The sequence below is a fragment of the Thunnus maccoyii genome, chromosome 10, assembly GCF_910596095.1.
Source record: "Thunnus maccoyii chromosome 10, fThuMac1.1, whole genome shotgun sequence".
Classification (NCBI taxonomy): domain Eukaryota; kingdom Metazoa; phylum Chordata; class Actinopteri; order Scombriformes; family Scombridae; genus Thunnus; species Thunnus maccoyii.
Window position 1 is genome coordinate 14,491,166 of NC_056542.1, and position 23,718 is coordinate 14,514,883.

General features: G+C 39.7%; 1 protein-coding gene across 1 annotated transcript in view; it reads right to left on the reverse strand.

The window, feature by feature from the left end:
- Window positions 1-2,968: 2,968 nt before the first annotated feature.
- Window positions 2,969-23,718, reverse strand: part of ephb6 (eph receptor B6) — a 40,360-nt gene continuing 19,610 nt past the window's right edge. Inside the window, exons 6-19 of the mRNA XM_042422898.1 lie at window positions 12,303-12,458; window positions 11,743-12,014; window positions 11,170-11,251; window positions 10,292-10,416; window positions 10,029-10,191; window positions 9,122-9,236; window positions 8,973-9,028; window positions 8,544-8,660; window positions 8,201-8,448; window positions 7,869-8,087; window positions 7,616-7,765; window positions 6,214-6,398; window positions 5,945-6,103; window positions 2,969-4,563 (exon numbers count right to left, since the gene is read on the reverse strand). Coding sequence (XP_042278832.1) covers window positions 4,458-4,563; window positions 5,945-6,103; window positions 6,214-6,398; window positions 7,616-7,765; window positions 7,869-8,087; window positions 8,201-8,448; window positions 8,544-8,660; window positions 8,973-9,028; window positions 9,122-9,236; window positions 10,029-10,191; window positions 10,292-10,416; window positions 11,170-11,251; window positions 11,743-12,014; window positions 12,303-12,458 — 2,153 coding nt within the window. The 3' untranslated portion in view covers window positions 2,969-4,457. The remainder of the gene's footprint in view (window positions 4,564-5,944; window positions 6,104-6,213; window positions 6,399-7,615; window positions 7,766-7,868; window positions 8,088-8,200; window positions 8,449-8,543; window positions 8,661-8,972; window positions 9,029-9,121; window positions 9,237-10,028; window positions 10,192-10,291; window positions 10,417-11,169; window positions 11,252-11,742; window positions 12,015-12,302; window positions 12,459-23,718) is intronic.

Below are 23,718 nucleotides of genomic sequence, written 5' to 3' on the forward strand. Positions count from 1 at the left end.
ATTTAACATGTTGAGAACCATTGATGTGTCAACAGGAACGATCAACAAAAACATGATAATTGCCACATTACAAAGACCATAATGATCATTTGGAGGTTGGCAGCATCATGTCCGATGAGGGCATGTTACTTTCCTCTCCAGGTGGAAAACAAAGCCAGCGGTGCTTTTTTGTTTTGTGAAATTATATTTTTTTTATGCAAGTAGTTAGTTGGTCAAAAAGCAACCAACTGCATCTGAATCACAGATGTCATTTCCATACAAGTGAATTATTTGTAAACTGCTGAATCAGTCAACTTTTACAACATTTCTGGTCATCTCGGTTGTAGTGTACAGGTATTTTGCTGCACCATTTATAGGTCATGACTAACAGACTGGTCAACCGCAGGATAAACAGGGTTTAGGGAGACTCTGGAGGCCCCGCTAATGGCGGCAGATACGGCCGTCATTCAGCATTGTAGAGATAATAGCTGTTTACCAGCGGCTGAGCACTATCTTAGTCGTGTCATAAAGACCAGTGGTTTCCATTCTGTTAATGTCTTTATAAAGAAACAATAACACCGTAAAAACATGATTTTGTGGTTTGCGTGTCTACTGTTTCTGCACATACATAGCAGTATGTCTTTCACAACACTGTGTCAATTTGAGTTGATACACCACAGCAAACAATCATTTGCAGACGTATTTGGGACATTTGTGACAGCCAACAGATGCTCTTATTCAGAGTGACTTAACACAATAGTGCTCAATTATCATGATTAAAGGATGGGTTAACTGTTTTTCAAGTCTGTCCTAAAACAACAGCCAGGTGCCCATATGAACACTGAAACAGGTTTTGCTCGCTGTAATCATTCCTCCTGTTCATACTGACTATTATAAGATCTCCTCCAAAAGATGGGGACCAAAATCCACAGTCCTCGTTTTGTGTGTCTGACTTGAAAAATTGGGATCCTGCCTTTTAAGAGATAAACAGGACTCTGTGGAGCAATATCATTATAAATTGGGAAAATATAATATTCCACCTCTCGTTTGAGTGATTCTTTTATTTCATTTTCATTTTCAGTGGTGAACGAAGAATTCAAATCCTTTACCCAAGTAAATTACTACAAAATTACCAAATTATCACACTATAAAAATACTTAATTACAAGTAGAAGTTGTGTCTTTAAATTTTACAGAAGTAATCATCAAATTCACTCCCAAGTATCAAAAGTAAAAGTATTTATTATATTATGCTCCCCCTCCTTACAGAGTCATTATACACATTATATTGTTATTATTATAGATTCATTGAAATGTAAGTAGAAGTATAAGGGTACCATAAAATTATATGATAATTTGTGAAGTAAAAGTGTCTTTTGAACGATTCTTTTATTTCATTGTCATTTTCAGTGGTGAATGAAGAATTCAGATCCTTTACTCAAGTAAATTACTACAAAATTGCCAAATTATGACACTATAAAAATACTTAATTACAAGTAAAAGTCTTTAAATTTTACAGAAGTAATCACCAAATTCACTCCAAGGACAATGTGAAGACAAGTTTCTACACTGCAGTCTGATACTATTCTAGATCAGACTGGCAGAATAACGTGGAAGTTGTGTAAGCGTTCTGGTTATCAGTCCAGATCTGCTCTGATTTCACCAGCAGCAGCAGGACATGTGGGAAACCAGTGTTTGTTCTTCGCCTCCTGCTGATCCCAGCAGATCCCAAACCCTGATTCCACCCAAACCTGCTGATCTGAGGAACATGAATATTGTGAAGGTGATATTAGTGCATCAAGGTGAATTTATTTTTGCAGCAGCATTAAAGGCAAAAGCTGGTGTGTGAGTTTCAATATTTCTCATCTATGATGCTTCTCCGTACAGCGAATAAGGTCACAAAGATGAATATGGTAGGGAGTTAGATGGCCTTGCATGATTTTATGGTTTGAACCAGTTTATTAAACATTAAACTCTGGTTCCTTTGTTGGACACCATTATGGACGCTGATGGATGTCTGTTCATTTGTTTTTAGCACCAACCCATCAGACTACAAGATATCTATCAATTATAAACCAATGATAATTTGCAAACGCTCCAATTCCAAAATTTGTTTTCATTCAGTATTGAAAATATGTATGAAAGTTGTGCTCATGATGTTCCAAAATAACTAAACCTGAGAGCGGTGTAGCTGTATGAGCGGCAATGATTGTTGGTGGGTTGATCCACCATTTTGGTCCAGACTGAAATATCTAAACAATTATTGGATAGATTAAATCTTGTACAGATATTCATGGTCCCCAGAGAATTAAACTTACAGACTTCAGTGATCACCTGACCTTTCCTGTAGCACCACCATGAGGTTCATATCTTTGGTTTTGAGTGAAATATCTTTACTGCTATTGGATGGATTGTCATGACATTTGGTACACACATTTGTGAGAATTAATGGCTCGGGGAATCAGTTAAGTTGTCATCTAACATTTTCCATCTCCAGTTTACGTTTTTAATTTGCCCAAATCTTTTGTTTATGACAAAATACCTTCAAAACTAATGACATTCCCAAAAGCCTCATCTGTACTTTGTGCTAATTCACAAATGTTAGCATGCTAACACCTAGATGGTGAACATGGTATACCTGCTAAACAACATGCTGACGTTAGCATTTAGCTTATATTTAGCATATCAGTGCCTAAGTCAAGTCTGTCAGTCCTTTAGCACATGGCTGTAGACTAATTGTTTCCTATGTAATTGGACCTTTTTTATTTAGTGTTATATAAGTGGCACTTGTGAACCTTGATGACATTACAGCATGTTTTGATGATTTTCTCTTTACTTTTTCATTTTCTGTTAAATTTTCATGTCATTACTGTCCCCCAAAATTGACTGGAATATTATTGTTTCTTAATATGCAATTTAAGTGTCAAGTAGACTTAGGTTTGTTCAGATAGATGCCACTGTATAATAAGAAGCAAGTGCAATTTCTTAAATAAAATCATATCATTTATTTTACAAATTTGCACAATTATGGAATAGTGAACACTCATACAAGTAAACACAGCTATTAATGTGTGTAGCCTGACACACTTGTCTCAAACACACACACACACACACACACACACACACACATGGAATTGCACACGCACACACACACGCACTCACACACACACACACACACACATACACACAGCGTCATGTACAGCATATACCTGATGTACACATTAACACAGCCTTCTATACAGCACACATGTTAGAGACACACAGGTACGTACTTACAAAGCATTAGGCCTCCTTTCTTCAAGTGTAAATCAGCTCAGATTTTGTCCATCTTACCCATTTCACACATTCACAATGCTTTAATGACTCAGTGTCTGTACTCTAGCAATCAAACAAAACGAGGTGAAGTGTGGAAGGTACACATAATGGTGGGTGCTGTTCTGCTCCGACTTCATCACAGATGGACGCGCGTGTTTGCAGCTGAGGTGAAGTTTGTCATACTACAGTTTATGAGCTCTGCTGTCGCTGAGAGGCCCTAAAGTGAGAGTGAGTCGTACAAACAGGGCTGCTGTCAGACCATGGATATGTCTTTCAAAGAGGGGAAAACATGGCTTACAGATTTTAAAATCATCTATTTGTTTAGGTTTTGTTTCCCTTGTTTCATGGCAGTGATTCATATCTAACCTCAGGGTTTGCAGAACTGATTGTGGACTGGTGGTTGATTTTACTGGGACACTGAACAAACTATACAAGTTTCTGAAAGCTAATGGTAAAACCTTATAAGGCAAACCATAGGCTGCTAGGTAGTATACTTACACTGTTTTTTGCTAACAGTTTTCAGCATTTGGCGTTTTTAAATAGAGAGGAAGTGATACAACTTTACAAATAACTCAAAAAGTATTAGAAAAGGGTTTTGATTGTCTTCACGCAATTCTTTGAGGAGAGATCTCCATAAGTATTTTCACAAAAAAATATTTTCATAGTTTCTCAATGAGGGTGGGGAAATCGAAAAGTTTAAAGAAATGACAGCAGTGAGACAAACCGGACGTGAGAATACTGAAGAGAGGAGAAGGTGAGAGGTAGGATTGCAGATGGGTGAGGAGAGAAGAAGGCAGACAACAATAAAGTGAAATCTAGTGAAAAACATCGAGGAATCTTTAAAGTCCTCCTTCTCCTCGGCAACTCCCTAACCTCACTTTGATCTGGACTGCAGCTCCCGTAGTGCATCCCTCTTCTTTTATTTGTCTTGAGTGACTGGCAGGAAAAAGTCTGATCCTCCTTTTCACCCCTTCTGTTTGTCGTGTCGGGTTTTAAGAATACAAAGTGGCACTTCATGCTTAAAGAAAAGCTGATTTTGCTTTAGGTTTTGGCTTAAAAATAATGCTCCATCGAAATGAATGCTGCTGCAGAAACCAGACACAACAAGCAGAGGAATGTGAAAACCTTAGAAATCCACGGCACAGGTTGTTCTGTCGGTGGATTTCACACCTTCACCTGACCCTGCGTCAGATGGGCCCTGAGCTGCTGGGCGGCACTGGAGATCTTCCTCTGGTGTCCCAGCAGGTTCACACCGAGATTCTGGATATCACTGAAGGAGAGAGCAGATGAAACCAGGGAGCTTAGTACAACATTTAGCTTGTTTTGTGTCTTAAATGGTAATTTGAAGGACAATACTGGTGGTTTTGCATGTTTTACTCCATAAAAGCCCAGTGGAAATCCAGAAATTGTCTTGATATTCAAACTTGCCCTGATTCATCCTAAAGCTTTTCCTTCATACTGTGCTTTATTTTATTTATTTATTGAAGTGTTATTTATTTTCCTTTTCTTTCATTTCAACTTATTGTGAGGCAGTTTGTAACCTGAACTTTGAAAAGTACCACATATTGAAAGTTCTACTTACTTACTTACTTGTACTTAACAAAGTACTGTGGTAAGTAAAAGTAAGACATAATTTATAATATAATATAAAAATATAATAATATAAAAACAGCTGCTACTCCGGAGAAATATCAAGATGGCTATCCACATCCAAAGCAAGAGACCATCCTTGAGCAGAGACAGGAGCTACTGTCTCTCCCTTTATACGATCACATGAACATGAACAAAATTTCATACCTTGGACTTGTGATTACAACTAAACCATCTCCATGACAACTGAGCAACTCCTTCCTTGAGAAAGGCCACAAGATGCAGTTGAAAACTTTGGAGACACAGAGTAAGTGGACCTTGTGTTGAGATTTTTTTTTTTTTTTTTTTGTTAAGCAGCTGTTTGTTCAAATATGAGCCTGTAAGCTCAGCTGTTACTCAGCTTCCAAAGTATACAAATTGTTGAACATGAAAGTTCCTTCTTGACCTCAGAAATAGATGGTCAGTTGCTCAGTTGTCATGACAACCGCTCTGGAAAAAGCTAGAAAGTGAACCTTGACTTAAGGTTTTCTTTTATTTATTTTTGGTCATTATAAAAAAAATGTGTAAATATACTTTAGTGCTGATGCTGAGGCCATTTTTCCTACCTTTCATGTAGCTTCTAGTTTAAGTTTGTACAAACCTGAAACTTGCTTATGACAGGTAATCACAGTTAACATGAAGTTTTATTGTTGTCAGTGTTATCTTGGCATCATAATACAGTAGTAAGCAGTGATAAGGAGGTCTTTTTTGGTGGCGAGTTTCAGGAAACTTTCATGTAAGATTTAAGTATCAGCCGCCAGAAAATATTTCATTCATGAACCACATAAAGCAAACCAGGAGGATAAAAGTGTTTACTTCAACATAAAACTAAAAAAAAAAGATTGACAAGCTGTCTGCAGGAAATCTAAAATGATTATGGTTTGCTTTGGAAAATGATTGGCAGCAATGTAAAATATACAAGCAATTAATTAGCAATAATTAATTAGCAATTAATGGGTAAAACCAAGCAAAAGCACCAGTCTTTTTTTTTAACCTGAAGGTTAATGACGAACTATACTCACTCCATGGTGAGCCTGCTGACTCTGTCTAACGTGTCCAGGTGCGCTTGATCAAACTCATCTTGATATCTCTCCATCCTCAGGGCCTTCAGCCAATCACTGACTGTTGCCACTGACGATAAGTCTGTGGGGGTGGGGCTGAGCAGTGGCTGAGAGCAGCTTCTGTAAAAAAATATAGAAGAGCATGAGAATCCACGAGTACAGAAGATTATACATGACCTGCTGCCTCTGATATGTTTTGCGCCAGTGTTTGCTGGAAGCTGCAGTCTCACCGAGTTGGCTCTGCCTTGAGCGAGGCAGGGTGCCTGATGAGCCGATCCAAGGAGGACAGGAGGGAGTCGAAGCCTGGCCGGTCCCCTCGATCAGCCTGCCAGCACTGAAGCATCAGTGAGTGGAGGCCTGGGGGGCAGTTGTGGGGGGCAGGGAGACGATACTGGTCTGCTACTGCCTTCATCACCTGCCGGGAGGAGACATTAGACATAAGCAGGGCAGATGGTGCGAGTGGTCTTGAGTAATTGCCTTACATAAAAGGTCACAGACCACTGAGGGCTTTTAAGGGTGACTAAGAGAAAATTATGCAAATTTCCATTGTCTGGTATTTTGTCACCACTTTAATGTGTCAGTTAAATAAAGAGGGGGACGAAGAGTGTGAAGCACATTTATTTAAACAGTGGCAAACATATTTTAGGTGCTGGTAGTAGTCCCATGTTGTAAGCCATTACACTTTTATTCACTTTTAGATTTAAGCATTAAATATTGTACATTTTATACTACTATGTTTATTAAGGGCCCGTAGCTGCTTTGCAAAATGAGAGCTCATAATACATTATTCATTGTTAAAATTTAAATAGAACCAATGAAGTCAAATAAATTTTAAGTCTTATAAAATATTTAAATATTAACAGTTAGTGAATTAAAGTACTGTTTTTGTGCATTTGTACTTCAGTAGTTGTTTGTACCCAGTCAGAGGTTATTTCATTATTGATTAATTGAGCTTTGAACATTATTCCCCCTTTTAAAAGGTACGATAAACAACATTAATATCTTTAATACATATAATGCAACAATAAAACAAACACTTTTTTACCTTTGCCTCAGTAATTGCAGCTTAAGTAACACTGAATGAAATACTTGTACTTTTTTCATTAATTTGGGTGCATATTCATAACTTCATTCAATAGTTGAACATATAACAATGACAGGATATGAATGGAAGCAAACCATGGACATTACGGTTCCCCTTGACCAGTGGTTCTCAAACATTTTCATATCAAGGACCCCTAAACTGACACAAATTAGATCACGAACCCCCCTTTGATAAGAATTTGTTCCAGGATCCCCAAGCTGATCAGCTTTTGCTTTTAGATGTTTTATTACAGAAAGTGTATGAAACCCATGACCAAAATAGTCACACATTCTGTCATTGTGTTACTTATGGAAGCAATTATAGTGAAAATAAATGATTCCCCTTTTTGCTGGGGACCCCCTGGAACCCCCTCAAGGGCCCCTGAGGGTCCCCAGACCCCACGTTGAAAACCACTGCCCTAAACTACCAAGGACTTTTACTATGGCATATTATTACCCTGTATTACACTGCAGTAGTGATACAGTGTGTTTCCATCACTAATTGATACAAATGTTCTCTGCTCAGGCAACATTCTCCTACATACTCACTTCCTGGTTGCTCATGTCCCAGTATGGACGCTCTCCATATGACATCACTTCCCACATAAGTATGCCGAAGCTCCAGACATCACTAGCTGAGCTGAACTTGCGATGTTGAAAGGCTTCTGGTGCCGTCCACCTCACAGGAATCTTGCTTCCCTGATGGAGGACAACAGAGGACCACGACAGTGAAGCAGTGAAGTACGTCACACCGGACCAACAAATCAGAAGCATGTACTGTAAAAAAGCTCCAAGTACATACCAGTGAGGCAGTGTATGTTGGTATATTGTGGTCCAGACCCCTCATGAGTCGGGACAGGCCAAAGTCAGACACCTTGCAGACCAGATTGGAATTGACCAGTATGTTCCTGGCCGCTAGGTCCCGGTGGACAAAGTTTCTCTCAGAGAGGTAACGCATCCCTGCACCAACTCCCCTGAGCATCCCAACAAGCTGGAGGACGCTAAACTGCCCCTCATTCTCCTGAAGGAATCATAGACCACAGGATGGGAGAAAAGAATAGATTTTCTGGTTCAGATGTAGTGAAGCATGTGTGCCAAATATGGTGATTTGTGGGTGTGTTATTGTCGTCTCACCCTGAGGAAGGCGTCCAGGGGTCCGTTCTCCATGAACTCAGTGATGATCCTTTCTGGAGGGCTGCGAGTAACCACACCCTCTAGCTTCAGCACATTGGGGTGGTCAAACTGTCCCAGGACTCCTGCTTCACTGAGGAACATCCCCTTCTCTCTGTCGGACGCTCCCCAGCGTAAAGTCTTCACAGCTACGAGCACCTCCCTGCGACCCAGCGGACGGTAGCGCCCTCGAGAAACCTCCCCAAACTGGGCTGGAGTGGAGAGAAGGTGTAATAGATTACATTGTGTAGACAGTTATGATATATGTACAACAAGATTTAAAAATAAAACAGAGAATCAGGCCCACCTGCACCAATCACTTCCTCAATCTTCAGGTGAGTAGGATCTATCTCACGGGCAAACTCTTTGACCGCCTCACTGGGGTCCTCATAAGTGGATGGATCCACATAATACTTCACTCCACCTGGATAGAAAACACACAATTTTAATCATGGTTTGACATTTTAAAATCTCTGCATTTCAGTCGTTTGAGACAGAATTATAATAAATTATTTGGTTTGAGTCTTTAATCTTGTATTGCTCAGTAGAGTTCCCCTATTTTACACCATAAAATGTACAAAGATTTAATGTATGTATAGGAGTAGATGTTGATCACACATGGAAAGGTTTCTCTTTATTTCTATCTCAAAATAGAGTCTTAACTTGATTATTTACTGAATTTTAAGTATAAAGACTTCATTATGGAACATAAACTGTCAAATATACTCACACTCACCTCGGTTACTGATGTACCTCTGGAGTCTGTCGCTGTACGGACTCTCCCTCCTCTTACTGCAATGTAAACAAAGTAAACAAAATGTGAATGAACATAATTTTAAAAATAGATCATATATGTCTGGTCATGTGCATAGATCAACCACTTACCTACGAAATACCACCACAACCACAATCGCTGCCACGACGAGGAGAAACGCCGCCCCTCCCATCACCGAGCCAACGAGCAGAGGAAGTCGATTCTGGATCTGCTGTGAATGTTCCTCTGACGGAGAGAAAGTGAGAAAGATATCAGCTGTTGACACGTCTCTGAGACAGTCTTTGACTATGAGAGTCTGCAAGTTTTCAACTGTTTCCAGAGCTGGAAACTAAAATAAATACAAACATTGTTGTTACCGTAACTGAGCAGGGTTGTCATGTTGTTGTGCTTCAATGAGCACAGACTAAAATCACCAACTTTCACTCACAATAAATACATATTTGATATTGTGCTCAACTGCTATGCAAGAATTATGGAGCAACCTATAGTTTGGTTTTGTTATGACAAAATCAGGAAGACATTTTACAATATCACTGAAGTTTTCTTTGAACATCTTCATCCATAGTCTGTGAAGAAACTTCCTAATAATGAAAAGCTGGTCACCATTTAACATCCTTCTGCAGTGATGGAGAGAAAAACGATGTTTTCATATCAAACTTGTTACATTATACTGTTGTTACATTAGGATGAAACTGGCTCACTGTGAAGTTCAGAACAATCTTGAAAAGGGTCCTTAAAACAAAATGTTTTTTTAAATGTTTTAACACAATAATCTTACCTTGAGATTATTACTCTCAGCCAAGAACAAAGTAAAGACGCATTTGTTGATCTCACTGACCTATTATTAAACAATTGTTTTATTTTCATAAGTGATCTGAAGAAGAGGACTCCTACCCTAAACACGGTAAATTCCACTGCTTTATATTCTTTATATAGGAGTGGATTTATATATATATATATAATTGGAGGGATTTTTTTGCATTTGTCTCTTTAACTACTATTAAATGAATGTTGTACCTAGAGGCAGCGTGGTGAAGTAGATAGTGTTGCTGTAGGGGCCGTAGCCCCGCTCATTTCGAGCTCTGATCTGGAACGCGTAGATGGATCCGGGAATCAGAGAGGTGACAGTCACTGTGTTGGTCTCACTGTACACACTCACTGCACTGTCCACATCTGAGGCCTGAGGGAGAAAGAAGGAAGGACATTCAATGAGTCCTGCATTGGGTTTGTTTTTCTTTGTGCATGTGGGTCCAGTATTCATAAAATGTATAAATGTTTACCTTGTCATAGTATCTCAGCTGATACTCCAGGATGTCTCCATTGGGCCTGTCTGGCTGAGGCCATGAGAGAGTGATGGAGTCTGGGGCACGGCTCAGCTGGTGCATCATGGGAACTGTACTGGGAACTGTGGGAGACAACAGAGCTTTCCTTGAGAGAGCTGATGATTGACCACTTATCCTGCCTTAAAAACAAACAATCATCCTTCAACTGTGACTCAGTAGGGTTGTGTTGATGTGACCACATGGGGGCAGTGTTACAGAGAACTTGAGGAGTAGATTTAGTAGAGCATGAAGACGGTCGAATGGGAGTTTTTATGGAGCACCAAGCAGGATCCAGTTACAGTAACTATGCTGGCTGGCTAGACCAGTTAAAGGGAATTTTCCAGCATTCCATTCATTTAATCAATAAACTCAGGGAGCACACACAAGTAGATTTTTAGATCATTTAATTTCATAGAGAGCTCTAATCAATCTTGATCAGTTTCTTGGAAAATTGTATAATGGTGTACTTAGTCTGCACAATGCCCCATTCTCCTCTCCTCTCCTCTTCCCACTGGTCTACTTTCATCTCTCTTTCTGTCTATCTTTTTGTCTTCCCATCTCTCATTTGTCCCTTTCTTCCTCTACAGTGACTATAATGGGATATGAAAGGATATTGTAACCTCGAGCAACCTCCTGTCCAGAGAGCAGGAGCAGAAAAGATGGAGCAGAGAGAGAGAGAGAGAGATAAAAAAAAAAAAACAAAAGCCCTAGACACACACACACACACACACACACACACACACACACACACACACAGTATCTACGCAAACATGATCATCAGAACAACTCTTCACTTTCATCTCATTTTTTTCATCCTCTCTCTGCCCCGCGCTCACCTGACTGGCTTGTTGTAAAATTGATGCTTGTGTATCGAGCCGGAAAAGGGCTCAAAGCTGACACCTCATTCATTGCTTGCACCTGTCAATAAGAAGAACACACAGAAGTGACATACAAACCTTTTTTCTACTTACTTTAATGACATGCTTGTCTGAAAAAACAATGCCTGACACATGCAGCTGCAGTTTGTCCGCCGGTCAACAAACACCAGTAAATGGGAAATATCTGCCCATTATGAATAAGATATAAGCCATGATTTAGTCCAGCTATGCCGAGCTAAATAATGAATGCTAGTGTGTATTTGCTGATGTGGAGCTTATGGAATAATACAGTACAGATACAGAGGACACTCCTCCTCTGTGGCTCCAGGAAATCTTTCGCCATTCACAAAAATTTCCTAAAAATAGGTTCCAGCTGGCTCCGCTGATTCAGGACAAAAATTCACCAGTAATCCAAATTAGCCATAAGTGCAGTTTGAAGCAATTATTAAAGCTCTTATAGATCATTTTAGATTAACTACAATGTGATAAGTGATAAGTTTTGTGCCATTCATAGACAGTTTTCCACAGTACCTGTATGAGATAAGTGACTCTGGTCAGCAGGTTGTTGAGGGTGACCTTGGTTTGTTTTAGGTTGGTCTGGGAGGGACTGAAAGTCACACCCTCCCCACACCAGGAGCATGATGCTGGGTTGGTGAAGGTGGCTGAGGGGCAGATGCGACACACCACCCCGTACCACACTTCACTGCGGCCTCCCATGTCAACTGGAGGGCGCCACCTTAAGGACACCCCACCATCGCCACTCTCATACTCCCAGGACGGTGAGACTGGAGCAGATGGAGGAGCTGTGGAGAAGAGGAGAGATACAGAGTAGGAGTTTGACATATATAATATATGTAGTGTACACTTAGATGCTGGCAGAGACATTTAACCAAGGTAAAGTAAAGGAATAAAACAAAGATAGGCTGTGAGAGGAAGATAAATACTAGTGATTAAAAAGAAGAGGTTGGATTTTGGTCACTGACTGTACATCTTGGTTCTCACAGCCCGAGTAAGTGACAAATGACTCCACTGAGGCCCCATGAACACCTCCCACAAAGCCAGGCATAAACAAACAAACAGACAAAGCTCACTTGTGCAGGCAGAGGAGTTGGCATCATTGGCTGCTCGGTAAAAGCCGCTGCGACATTCACACATACTCGACCCCTCCTGGCTGGTTCTGCTGTTGGAAGGACATACCAAGCAGGGAACAGAACCTGAAAGTGGTTTAAAGTAACCGACCGCACAGGCTGCAGAGAGACAGGAAGAAACAGGAGGATTGAGCTTTATTCACAATTCATAATCAAATAAATAAGTGATCTCTCTGAGTCACATTTACCTGAAGTGATAATGATCATCTTTAAAATCTTGAAACAATTTGTTAATGGTGTCGGGAAAAAATTAGAACAAAATAAATGTTAAGCCGAATTAAAACTACAAGATCTTCTATTTGGGACTGAAATGCATTAAAAAAAGTATTACTGCAGTATCAGTTAAGCTTGACATTACTTATCTCTTGTTCTGGACCTTTCCACCATATCTCACATTCTTCATCAACAGATGCAGTTTACTGTCGTACTGTTCCATGATGTCTGCTGATTAAGACTGTTGGATACGGTTGAAAGCTCAAGAACAAGTGAGTCAGTTGACCTTGAGATAAGATTGTTTTGTCAACTATTAGTACTAGTTTTGGGTCAGGTTTTTAAAATGTATTGTATTACATAAGTTACATAAAACAGAAAATAGCAGATAAGGGAATGTACAAATAATTCCTGTGTAAAGAAGAGAAGATTCAGTATAAAAGAATAGAAAGTACATTCGGCATTTCGTCAAGTAAACGAGGGTTTCATAAACAAAATATTTTCCACATGTTGTCTTCAAATTGAATAACAATTCCACATAAAATGGTTATTTTGAACTCTAAAGAAGCAAATACACTTTTTAAATCTCAGCCAAATAAACAGCAGAGGGAAATTCATGAACTTGTAGTGTTTCCCAGTTCAGCCCACATCAGACTTTGTTGTCTGGAGGGACAGTTTTTATTATGCGTGTTATAAAGTCTCATTTGTACTTTTTTTCCCCTTTGTTTTGTTCCATTCTGTCCTCAACAGCAACTATTTTGGGTTAAGCATCAATTTTAACTTGGCTTGTGGTTCCCTTTGAGTCAAAAGTGCATCTCAGTCTCAGCGGTCTGTTGTTTGTTGTTGGCTTTGTCCAGCAGTCATTTATTTGTGTTTACAGAGGAAGTGGCCCAGGTTTGCAGAGAGCAGCAAAACCACCACAAGTTGAAAATGACTACACTGACCCTACATCAGTGTTTTTAATTAAAGGAATAGTCTGACATTTTGGGAGATACGCTTTTTTCGCTTTCTTGGCAAGAGTTAGATGTGAAGATTGATACCAATTTTATATCTGCACAGTAAGTTATGAAGCTGGAACCAGCAGCTGGTTAGCTTAGCTTAGCACAGAAACTGGAAACAGTCAGCCTAGCCTAGCCGTAACCCCCCCATAAAACCATTATGTGTCATTTTTACACTTTTTTCTTTTTTATGGATTAAAGGAATAAGATATAACATTTTAATTAGTGCCTGCATAGGTTCTCTACGGGTGCTCTGGCTTCCTCCCACAGACCAAAAACATACAGATTAGGTTAATTTGTGACTCTAAATTGCCCTTAGGTGTGAAGGTGAGTGTGAATGGTTGTCTGTCTCTGTACTATATGTTAGCCCTGTGATTGACTGGCGACATGTTCAGGGCGTGCCCCGCCTCTCGCCCAATGTCAGCTAAGATTGGCTCCAGCTCCCCTGAGACCCTCTTAAGCAGCAAAGAAAATGAATTAGAGGTGTTGGTGGGCAGATTTTGTTACTTCAAGACAGAGCCAGGCGAGCTGTATCTATTCTTCACACTAAGCCAAGCTAGCCGGCTGCTGGCTTCAGCTTCATACTGTGCAGAAATGAGAATGATAGCTAAGTGTTTTTCTCAAAATGTGTAACTCTTTCCTCAGAGTTTTTTTTCTTCCTTGTCTGAATCAGTATCACAATCACACCTTATTACTTGAGCACTGAAGTTTATTCTTGACCTAACGGTATGTGTGACAAAATAATCTCAACACCAACTAGCTTCTGAGCTTCCAACTGCATTTTAAAGTCGTCATCAGTGAGCGGTGCTGGCTTGAGTGTGAGATGCAGCTGAAAACTCCAAAAAGCTAACAAGCAGACCTTTGAGTTCAGATCTGTTCGTGTGAAAACCATGTCTCATCTCCAAAGGCTCAATTTTTCATGAGCTGAGAAAAACAGCCCAGCTTTGGGAATTTCCTCAACCCATAAAGGAACATTTAGTCCTTCAGTTCATCTGAATAATTAAAAAACCCTAAATTTGGTGATATTTTTGAACAACACCAGTACATGTAATTACTCCCCAACAAAACAGCGAATGGAGGAAAAACTCTACAGGGATCATATGAATAATACATTAATAATGAAATGTATGATTATACTGACATCAAGTGGCACAATCTATTAGAAATATAAAATCAAAATAAGTTCAAAACATGTATTCATTATCTCTCTCTCTCTCTTTCTACACACACACACATTAAAAATGCCATCTGAAACTACAGGCTGTTATCCTGAACTGATGTGTTTTATGTGAAAAATCGGTGAAATGCGCCAATAGTTAATGTCAACAGCAGCACAGCTGAGCACCGAGGTCAAGGTAACACACACTTCACTTCATGCTGCCGCCTGCCAGAACCTCGAGCACCTCGTCCTGAGCGGGACTATGAGAATATTGAGTGTACAGGCTCTGGGTTGGTCTGCTGCCATCCTCACACCGTGTGTTTGTGTGTGAACGCCTAAAGCAGTGTCAGCTAAAGGTTGCATCGTTCAAAAAGAAGTCCCTTTGTTTGTAAGCTAAATGTGGAGTGTGTGCGTGTATATTCTCATACATTGAGGCTTCCTTGTATCTTTGAGTGTGAAAATGGCACACCTGGTAACACCTGACCCAGCAGCCTAAAAGAAAGATCCTGTCATATGTTTTTGAAACGCCGTTAAAGTGCTTTTAGTGCGGCAGAGTTGGAGGACGAAAGAGAAAAAGCGTCTTTATAGGGAGCAAACTGACCTTATTTATATAACCTTGTCAAGAACATGTCTTAAATTTGACAAGGTTTATGTGTGCGTGTGCGAATGTGGATGCAAATGGGGTAGGGGCAGCGTGGGAGGAGAAGATAAGATGGTATGAAGCGAAAGGGAAAAGGGAAAGAATAAACAGATAAAAGGATTTCTGTGTTCTCACTTGTCTCCGTGAGCTGACTTTGCTTTCAAACAGGTGTGAAGAGGAAAAACAGAAGACAGAGAGAGGGAGAAGAATGTCGAGAGATTACAGGAGGAGAATTTAAACCAGGCAAAGAGAAGAAGTGAACATGGAGGATGGATGACCAAAGACAGCTGTACAATGAACAGTAGGATTATGTATATAAGCAAGATGATGGACAACAGAGCAGAAAAGACAGCAGGAGGGCGGCAACGGGGAGAAATATGGGCTTCTTCCATCTTTTATGTCCCGGCTGCACATTACCAGACGTGTTCTCGTACAGCTGTGACAAGAAACATGACTTTGCTACAAAGCCTCCCATCGCAGCTACGAGCTCCAGCAACAACTCCCCCCTCCTCCTCCTTCCGTCCTCATCCACCTGATTACAACAGCCAATGAGAGTACAAGCCCTCTGCCCTCTCGCTTGATCTGCAACAACCCACCTCCCCCCATCTCTCCCTCCCGGCTCCATCCATCCGTCCTTCCTTCACTCTATCTCCGAGCTAAAAAGTAGACAGTTCATGGCCATTATGTACAGAGACACACATGCCTTCACATCAGTAAACCCGAGAGGAACAGCGGAGAACAGAGCAGCTACACTCAGAGCTGGCGATCTACTAACAAACAGATGTGGATATTGTAAAAACAATGACAAATAGGAGTGATTCCCTACTCACAATTAAAGCTGAAATGGTTAGTTGATTGACAGAAACTAAAAGCAGCAACTATTTTGATAACCAATTAATCTTTTCAAGCAACAATGCCACATATTCTCTGGTTGCAGCCTCTCAAATGTGAGGATTTACTGCTTTTCTGTTTTTATATCGCTGTAAGTTGAAAATCTGGGGGGAGTTAGATTGTTTTTTGGATGAAATGTGACATTTAAAGATGTCACCTTGGGCTCTGAGAAAATGTGATGAGCATTCTTTCACTATTTTTTTTTTTGACATTTTATAAACTAGATGTTGAGTCTAGGAAATGATTGCCAGATCAACTGATAATGAAAATATCAGTCTCACAATGTTTGTGAGCTACTGTCAAATTGATTTTGACGGCTTGATAAAAAAAAACCTGATTTTAAGTTGACCTGACAATTCAACATAAAATATATAACAATAGATAGATAGATAGATAAAAAGATAGATAGAGGCTGACATTGGGGAAAGGATTAGTTTGGTAAAGGCTACAGAGAAGGACATTCAATCATGTACAGCGAAAAAAATAAATACAATTGAAAACTAAAATTAATTTCCAAAGAGATAAACAGAAATAGAAATAAGACAGCAATTAGGTGAGTGATCTGATGTTAACATAATACTTTGGTATGTAGATCAGTGACCCAATTTTTCCTCTTTCTCTCTTCCTCTCCCTCTTTCGTGCGCTCATTCCCTCTTTTGGCTCCCAGCATAATCTCTCTTGCTCTCTTGCTCTCTCTCTTTCTCTCTCACAGACACAGACACACACACACACAAACACACACACAGACACACACAAACACACATAGACTCAGTCACAGATGCAACCACACAACATGAGAGATGGGTACACATGGTTCCAAGTGTAAATGCTTTTCGCTTCGTCTCTCCGTCCTTCGTTTTCTCTACATTCTGTCGTTCAGCGCAGCCTGGAAACAGACAAACACTACACATCAAATGTGCTCTAATATCGTCCAGTTTTAAGTACATGACCAAATAATCCTTTGTTGGATTTTGTCCTAGTAACAAGTAGCTTTTCACGGCCCATTAAAAATATACTGTGACGGTAATGTAAGATGGGATTATTTATGCAGTGACAAATGCATGTTTTAGTCTAAATGCTTACAAAAAATCCTAAGTAGGGCTGGGCAATATATTCATATCAATATTGTGATGTGAGACTAAATATCGTCTTAGATTTTACATATCGTAATATCGTGATATGGCATAAGCGTTGTCTTTTCCTGGTTTTAAAGGCTGCATTACAGTAAAGTGATGTAATTTTCTGAATTTACCAGACTGTTGTAGCTCTTCTATTATTTGCCTTTACCCACTTAGTCATTATATCCACATTACTGATGATTCTTTATCAAAAATCTCATTGTGTAAATAATTTATATAATAAATAAATAAGTCAACAATAGTCATCCCATTGCAATCTTGATATCGAAGTATTTGGTCAAAAATATCATGATATTTGATTTTGTCCAGATCACCCAGCCCTAATCCTGAGTAGAAAGAGACATATTTGCACCCGCACACTGAATATTGCAAGCTTTATCCAAGTTTTATGAGGCAAAGACTTCATCTGGTGAACATCCATGTGAAAGAAAAATAAGCTATATGATAGAGATCACATGATGCAAATTATCCTGACTGTAGGTGGAGCTGTGATTTACTGATTTACAAGAGTTAGCCGCTAGCTGGTGAAGAAAGCTAGATATTGCCTTCAAGACTTCTTGAACACCAAAACAGAGTTAAAAGGAGTTAAAAGGAAACACAACTCCAAATGAATGCTAATGTTGCTCCAAGTCTGCAGGATTCCTAACATGTTCACCATAACTACTTTATGTGTTCATACGTCACTGTTGTGTTTACAACTTGTTCTGTTGCCCCCAAGTGGCCAAGAAATCAGTTAATTCTGTTTTTACAGTAAATTCTTGGAAGTTTGCAGTATTCACTGTGCTCTCTTTTTCTTTTGCATGCTGCTTTGGTCCTGCACCTGCACCCATCTGGGGTTCCCTGTGCACATTATCCAGCTTCTTTACAAAAACCTTACCTCATCATCACAAGCATGGCAAAAACAAGCTGGATCTGTTAACCCTTCTCTGTCATTATGCTCCTCTCTCTCTCTCTCTCTCTGATGGTACAACAGGCTCAATAATTTCACTCCACAGACAATTGGTGTGATGGAGTTTGTGAGTTTGGGTGTATTTGTCGGGTCCACCACCCGGTGACCTCCCGGCAACCTCCCCCACAGCGAGCTCCGCCTAACAGTCAATATCGTATCTCATTGATCATTTCGCTCAATTGTGTTTTGCTCAAAGTTTGACTTTTATAGTTAATAGACTGGTAAAGCAATGGAATGTCAGCATTGATTATAAGTGTCCACTTTACATATAATGGTGGGTGACAATTATAAAAGAAAAAAGCACGACTGGAATTGAAAAACTAGTGGAAAAATTGAAAGGTATAATATGTAATTATTCCACATTAAAATGTCTAAAAACAACTAAACCTATGTCATATATTTTGTTGAGTTGTGTACTTAGATTATCCCAAATGTTTCCAACAATTTTCAAACCCAGAGAAATCTAATTTAATCAAAGTAACGGACCGTTTCATTTGGTCGCCTGTCAATGGCGTCATACCTCCTCTACCAAAGAGTAAACACGCACAAGATGCAAACGCTGTGTTTGTCCACTGCAATGGCATCTACCAAAGAGTAACTTACACACATACAAGATAATACATCGGCGTTGTGGTTCTTCCACAGAAACTGTTATAAATGGACTTTTATTCAGTTTTAAGCCACATTTTCATGGTAAATTTAGGTTGCTTTTAACTATATCTTTTAGCCGGAAGAAAGATTTCGTCATTGGACGTCTGGATATTAAGTTATCAGAGAAATAAACTGAACAAGTGTTAGCAGCAGCTCGGCTAATAGCCCGTACCGGACGTCCGGTGGTCGCCGTACATCGTCGGAGAAACACTGATTTTTTAGGTGAAACAGCTTTATTCAGTGTTTTTACCTGTAATCTCCGGGTCCGTTTGTTCTGGAGAGGATACCTCTGCGGGTAATTCGGCTCCCGGTAAAAACATCCCGAATGATCAACACTGGAGTAATCCTATCCCGGTGAAGCTGGTTATTTAACGACGAAGACAACAACTCCCATGATCCCTTGCTACTTCACACCGTCATCACGCTCCGTCTTTTGTTATTGTTTTTATTGAGAGACCCCTAGCGGCTGAAATTACATATTGTGCGTTGAACAAATCCCATCACACTGTCTGGTTTGAAGAAAATATCTAAGGTGTTTGGTGAAAGTGTCTCTTTGGCACCAGAGTAGAATCACTTCTCACACTCAAAATAATATCACACTTGCACTTTAACTTCTTCCCCTGGTCAAATGTTCCTGTTTCCCACTGTAACATGCCTTGGGATAGTTAGTGGACGTGTCTGTGCTAAGAGTGAGCGCTCTGGGTGACAAATCACAACAATCTGACATGTTGAATATTTCACTGTCAGAACACAGCCGCATGCCACAGAAAATATCAACATGGGTCCAATTTAACTCAAAGCCCATTTGAGCATTCAGCACTAATCCTTGTCCCAAATCCTCGACAGTGGCTTATTATTCCAGAGGAATCACACAGAACACAGGAGCTTGTCTGAGAGAGATGTGCGGCCAGCACGGACCTGCTTGGGGAGCCCAAAACTAAAGGACTGTTTCATGTTTGGCTGAACAGGTGTAATTGTGTCTCATGCTCGGTCATGTTTCCATCTGTGCTCTCCGCCTCTCTGTCTGTCTCCCTTGTGAGATGCAAATGTCAAAGGAGGAAAAACATCCCTCTGTTGTTTGGCAGAAAAATAAAATACAGCAGACATCTGCTGCATGTCGTCGGCGTTGGTCCTTATCATTTTTCAAGAGACTGGAAATGAGTTTTCACCCAAAACCAAGCTTTGAATGTCACAGTGATCATATAGACGTCTGATGTTCTTTTAGACTTGCTTGTGATAAACGGCCATGTAAATAATTAAAGAATGATCTTTCAATGTCTGTCAGCCAAAATGTCAACTGTGATTCTTTTATTGTTTGATGTTTCAGTTGGGAATTTAATTTATAATCAGTCCATAATCAGTGTTCAGAGAGTCTGACTAATTAGAGTAATCAGGCATCACACATGTAGGAGATTAACAGGCAAATTAAAGTGTTGCTATCATTCAACTGTTTCATTTTCATTTCATAGATAGTCAGATAGTCATAAGTGCTTGAAAAAGTAAGTAAAGAAAAACATTAGACAATGTTGTTAATACATGTTTTAAAGGCCCGGAAAACCTATTTTCTCAATCAGTTTCTCACTATGAGTGATGAGGTCATACATGACCATGCAATTTCCTGCCGATATTACATTTAGGTTATTTCCCATGAGAGATTTATTATTCTTTTTTTCTGTGCTTTTCCTCATTTTCAGAAGTGGGCGAGGCTCAGTTGGAAAAACACGTACTCCCATGCACCAATAATGTTTCAGCATGTAATTTGGACTTTTGTTTATTTAGTTTAGAGCAGAAACGATTAGTCAATTGACAGAAAATCGGCAACTAATTTGATAATCGAATAATCGTTTTCATTCCTTTTCAAATAAAAATGCCAAATATTTGCTGGTTTCACCTGCTCAAATGTGATAATTTGATGCCTTTCTTTGTTGTACATGAGAGAAAACTGAATATAAAGAGCATTTTAATCACAAAGTGATTAATTAATTAATCAAGAAAATAATCTGCAGATTAAATGATAATGAAAATAATTGTTAGTTGCAGCCCTAATTTAGATATAAAACTTAATGTTATAGAAAAATACTTGATTGCATTACAACAAAGTAAAAAGCTAGTTCAATCATGTAAAGTGTCCAAAGTGATACCAAAGCCTAAATTCCTCCCAATGTACAGTATGTAAGGAGAAAAAGTCTATTTGGACAAAAATCTTAAAAGAAATGTAATGTAAACAGTAGTTTGCCAAGAAAATGCCAAGATAGCTCACTTCTGCACTCACTGTCTACATTATTTAATCTGTTTTAGAGTCTTACATCTGTGCCATATTAATCCACTTTCACAAATAAGAAATACAATATGGAGGAACCCTTAGATCTAAAAATAGTAAGCTATTAGAGCAGTGTGTAGTTAAAGGCAATAATTTAACAATGATATTAATTTTAACATGAGACTGAGTGGAGGAGGGATCTAGAGTCCCTTATTTGTCCCTAAAAATGATGTCTTGCTTGAGGGGGCAAAGTGGCGCTGGGTGTTGTATTCTCACAAGGTTATTAAACAGCTTTAATTCACACTGTGGTGATTTACTTAAATAGCAAGTATGGCAATTCAATTAAGTACTGAAAAATGGGGATGCTACTTTGCAATTCTTCCCCAGCTTGTGTTAGTTTTTGTGCTAAATAATGTGTTTAATGATAATGGCATACTTACAGTAATGGAAATAAATGTCAGTTAACGTCTTGATAAAGTGTTTTTTTTCCCCCAAGAGGTGTTTTAAGTGCTGGCGCCAGAAAAACAATGAATATTTTGCAGACTGGTGTGTCTTTAACTAAAGCTGCAACCAAAACATAAGTTCAGTACAGTACAGCACAGCCTATCATTTGCTCACTTTGTGCTATTATGAAATGTCATTGATGCTAAATTTAAACAAGAACAAAATGTTCAAATTCTTATAGGTAAGAAAGTTCAATGCTCCACTTTCTGGTGAGAACGAGCTACTGTTCATAATCCCTGACGACTGCATCGCCAGTCAACCATCTGTCTCTTTTCTCAACATTCCCAGGGAGCCAGAGAGAACAACATTGTAACGATGCCAATCCACATCATCAGTCAGTTAAGTGATCAACAAAACATAATCAGATGACAGTTGGAACAAAAAGCCGGAGCAGCGTGGGTAGCAATGTGTTAGATTATTCGTAGACAGTCAGCGGAAGCCTTTGCTCCGCAGCCGAGCAGTTCTGAGGGGTGATTTGTCAGTAAACATCAATCAAATGCAGACAAACACAAGCGGAGATGTAAAGCCAAAGAGCATGAACACATTTCACAGCTGACTTGGCAAGATTGGAGGATTAATTGTGCTGAAGGTAGTTAGACATTGAGGGCCCCCATGCGAGGCAGCTGAGCAATTATGGCAAATTCCTGGTAGACTTCGGTTTTTTTACTGTAATCCTGGCATTTACAGTCCTCAGACATATGTGGACAGAGACACAAGCACATATCCGCATCCTATCAAGCTAAACTTATGCACAATCACAACTCACAACCTCACACTTACATACAAAAACTCTTTGCCCTTCACGCCCTCAGAAATGTTTTGCCTGCTCAGTTCTTTAAGTCATTAACTTGCATCCTCCTATCTTTCACTCTCCCTCCATCTCTCCCTATTTTCCCTCCACTCCCCCTCTCTCCCCCTGCGGTTTCTGTCACTTGTTCACAGACGAGTGGCCATTACATCGCCATGACCTAAATGTGTCACATCCCTCTCACTATGGCTCTCTCCCTCTCTTCCTCTCTCCCTCCCCCTCCTCTCTTCCTATATCCCTTCCTGTCTGTCTGGACATCTCTCAAATTTTTTTCATCTCTTTTTTTTCCCGCACTTACACTCACTTTGAGAAGTGTGAACGCTTTTGACCAGTTTTGCAATTGCTGACCTTAGTAATATCTGTCTGGCTCTCAGCTGGGTGCTGCCGAATCTCCTCTCCTCTCGTTTTATTAATAACAGTTTAACAGTAAATTGTCGATGAAGCACTTCTGGCTCAACAATCTCTCTGTATTTCCTGAAGATATGTCTGAAAAGCTCTAGTGATGTCAGACAATATGTGCAAACAACAAATGCCCTGTGTGGATAAGAAACCGTCTTTGCCCTTCTCATCGTATTGCATCTCGACCTGACCTGCCTGCCCTCACTTTCCTCTGGTCTCTGCATCAAACACAGCTGAGAATCAGAGTGACAGCAGCTCCTTTCAGTATTGATCCAGATGTTTCGGATCTCAAGAAATACCAAGAAGAGAACTGACAGAAAGTCAAGATTGACCTAAAAAATTGACTGATTACCAGTCTTTTTCTCCCAGAGTCACGCTGTGCACACATTTTGTGTGCACATTTCCACATTAAAGTCGTGATCAAATTAAAATCTTGCAAGCTATGGGCAGTACTTTTCAGTCTGGGAAGAGTTGTATAATGTCTTTTGAAGATTTGGTAGTAGATTTGGAAAGTCAGAGAGATAACTCTTAGCTCATCTGGGTAATCTGGGGACAACCAAGCCCCCAGCAACAGTGTTACTCTTTGCATTATCACAGTTTCATACATTACGTCCAACACAATCTGAAATGTCAAAAAAAGCTGTATTAGTAAAATATTTTCATGCCATTCATGTGTGTTGGGAGCCAACGAGAAGTCGACAAAATACGTTGTTGGTCGATGCACTGCAGAACAACACGTTCAACAGAATGA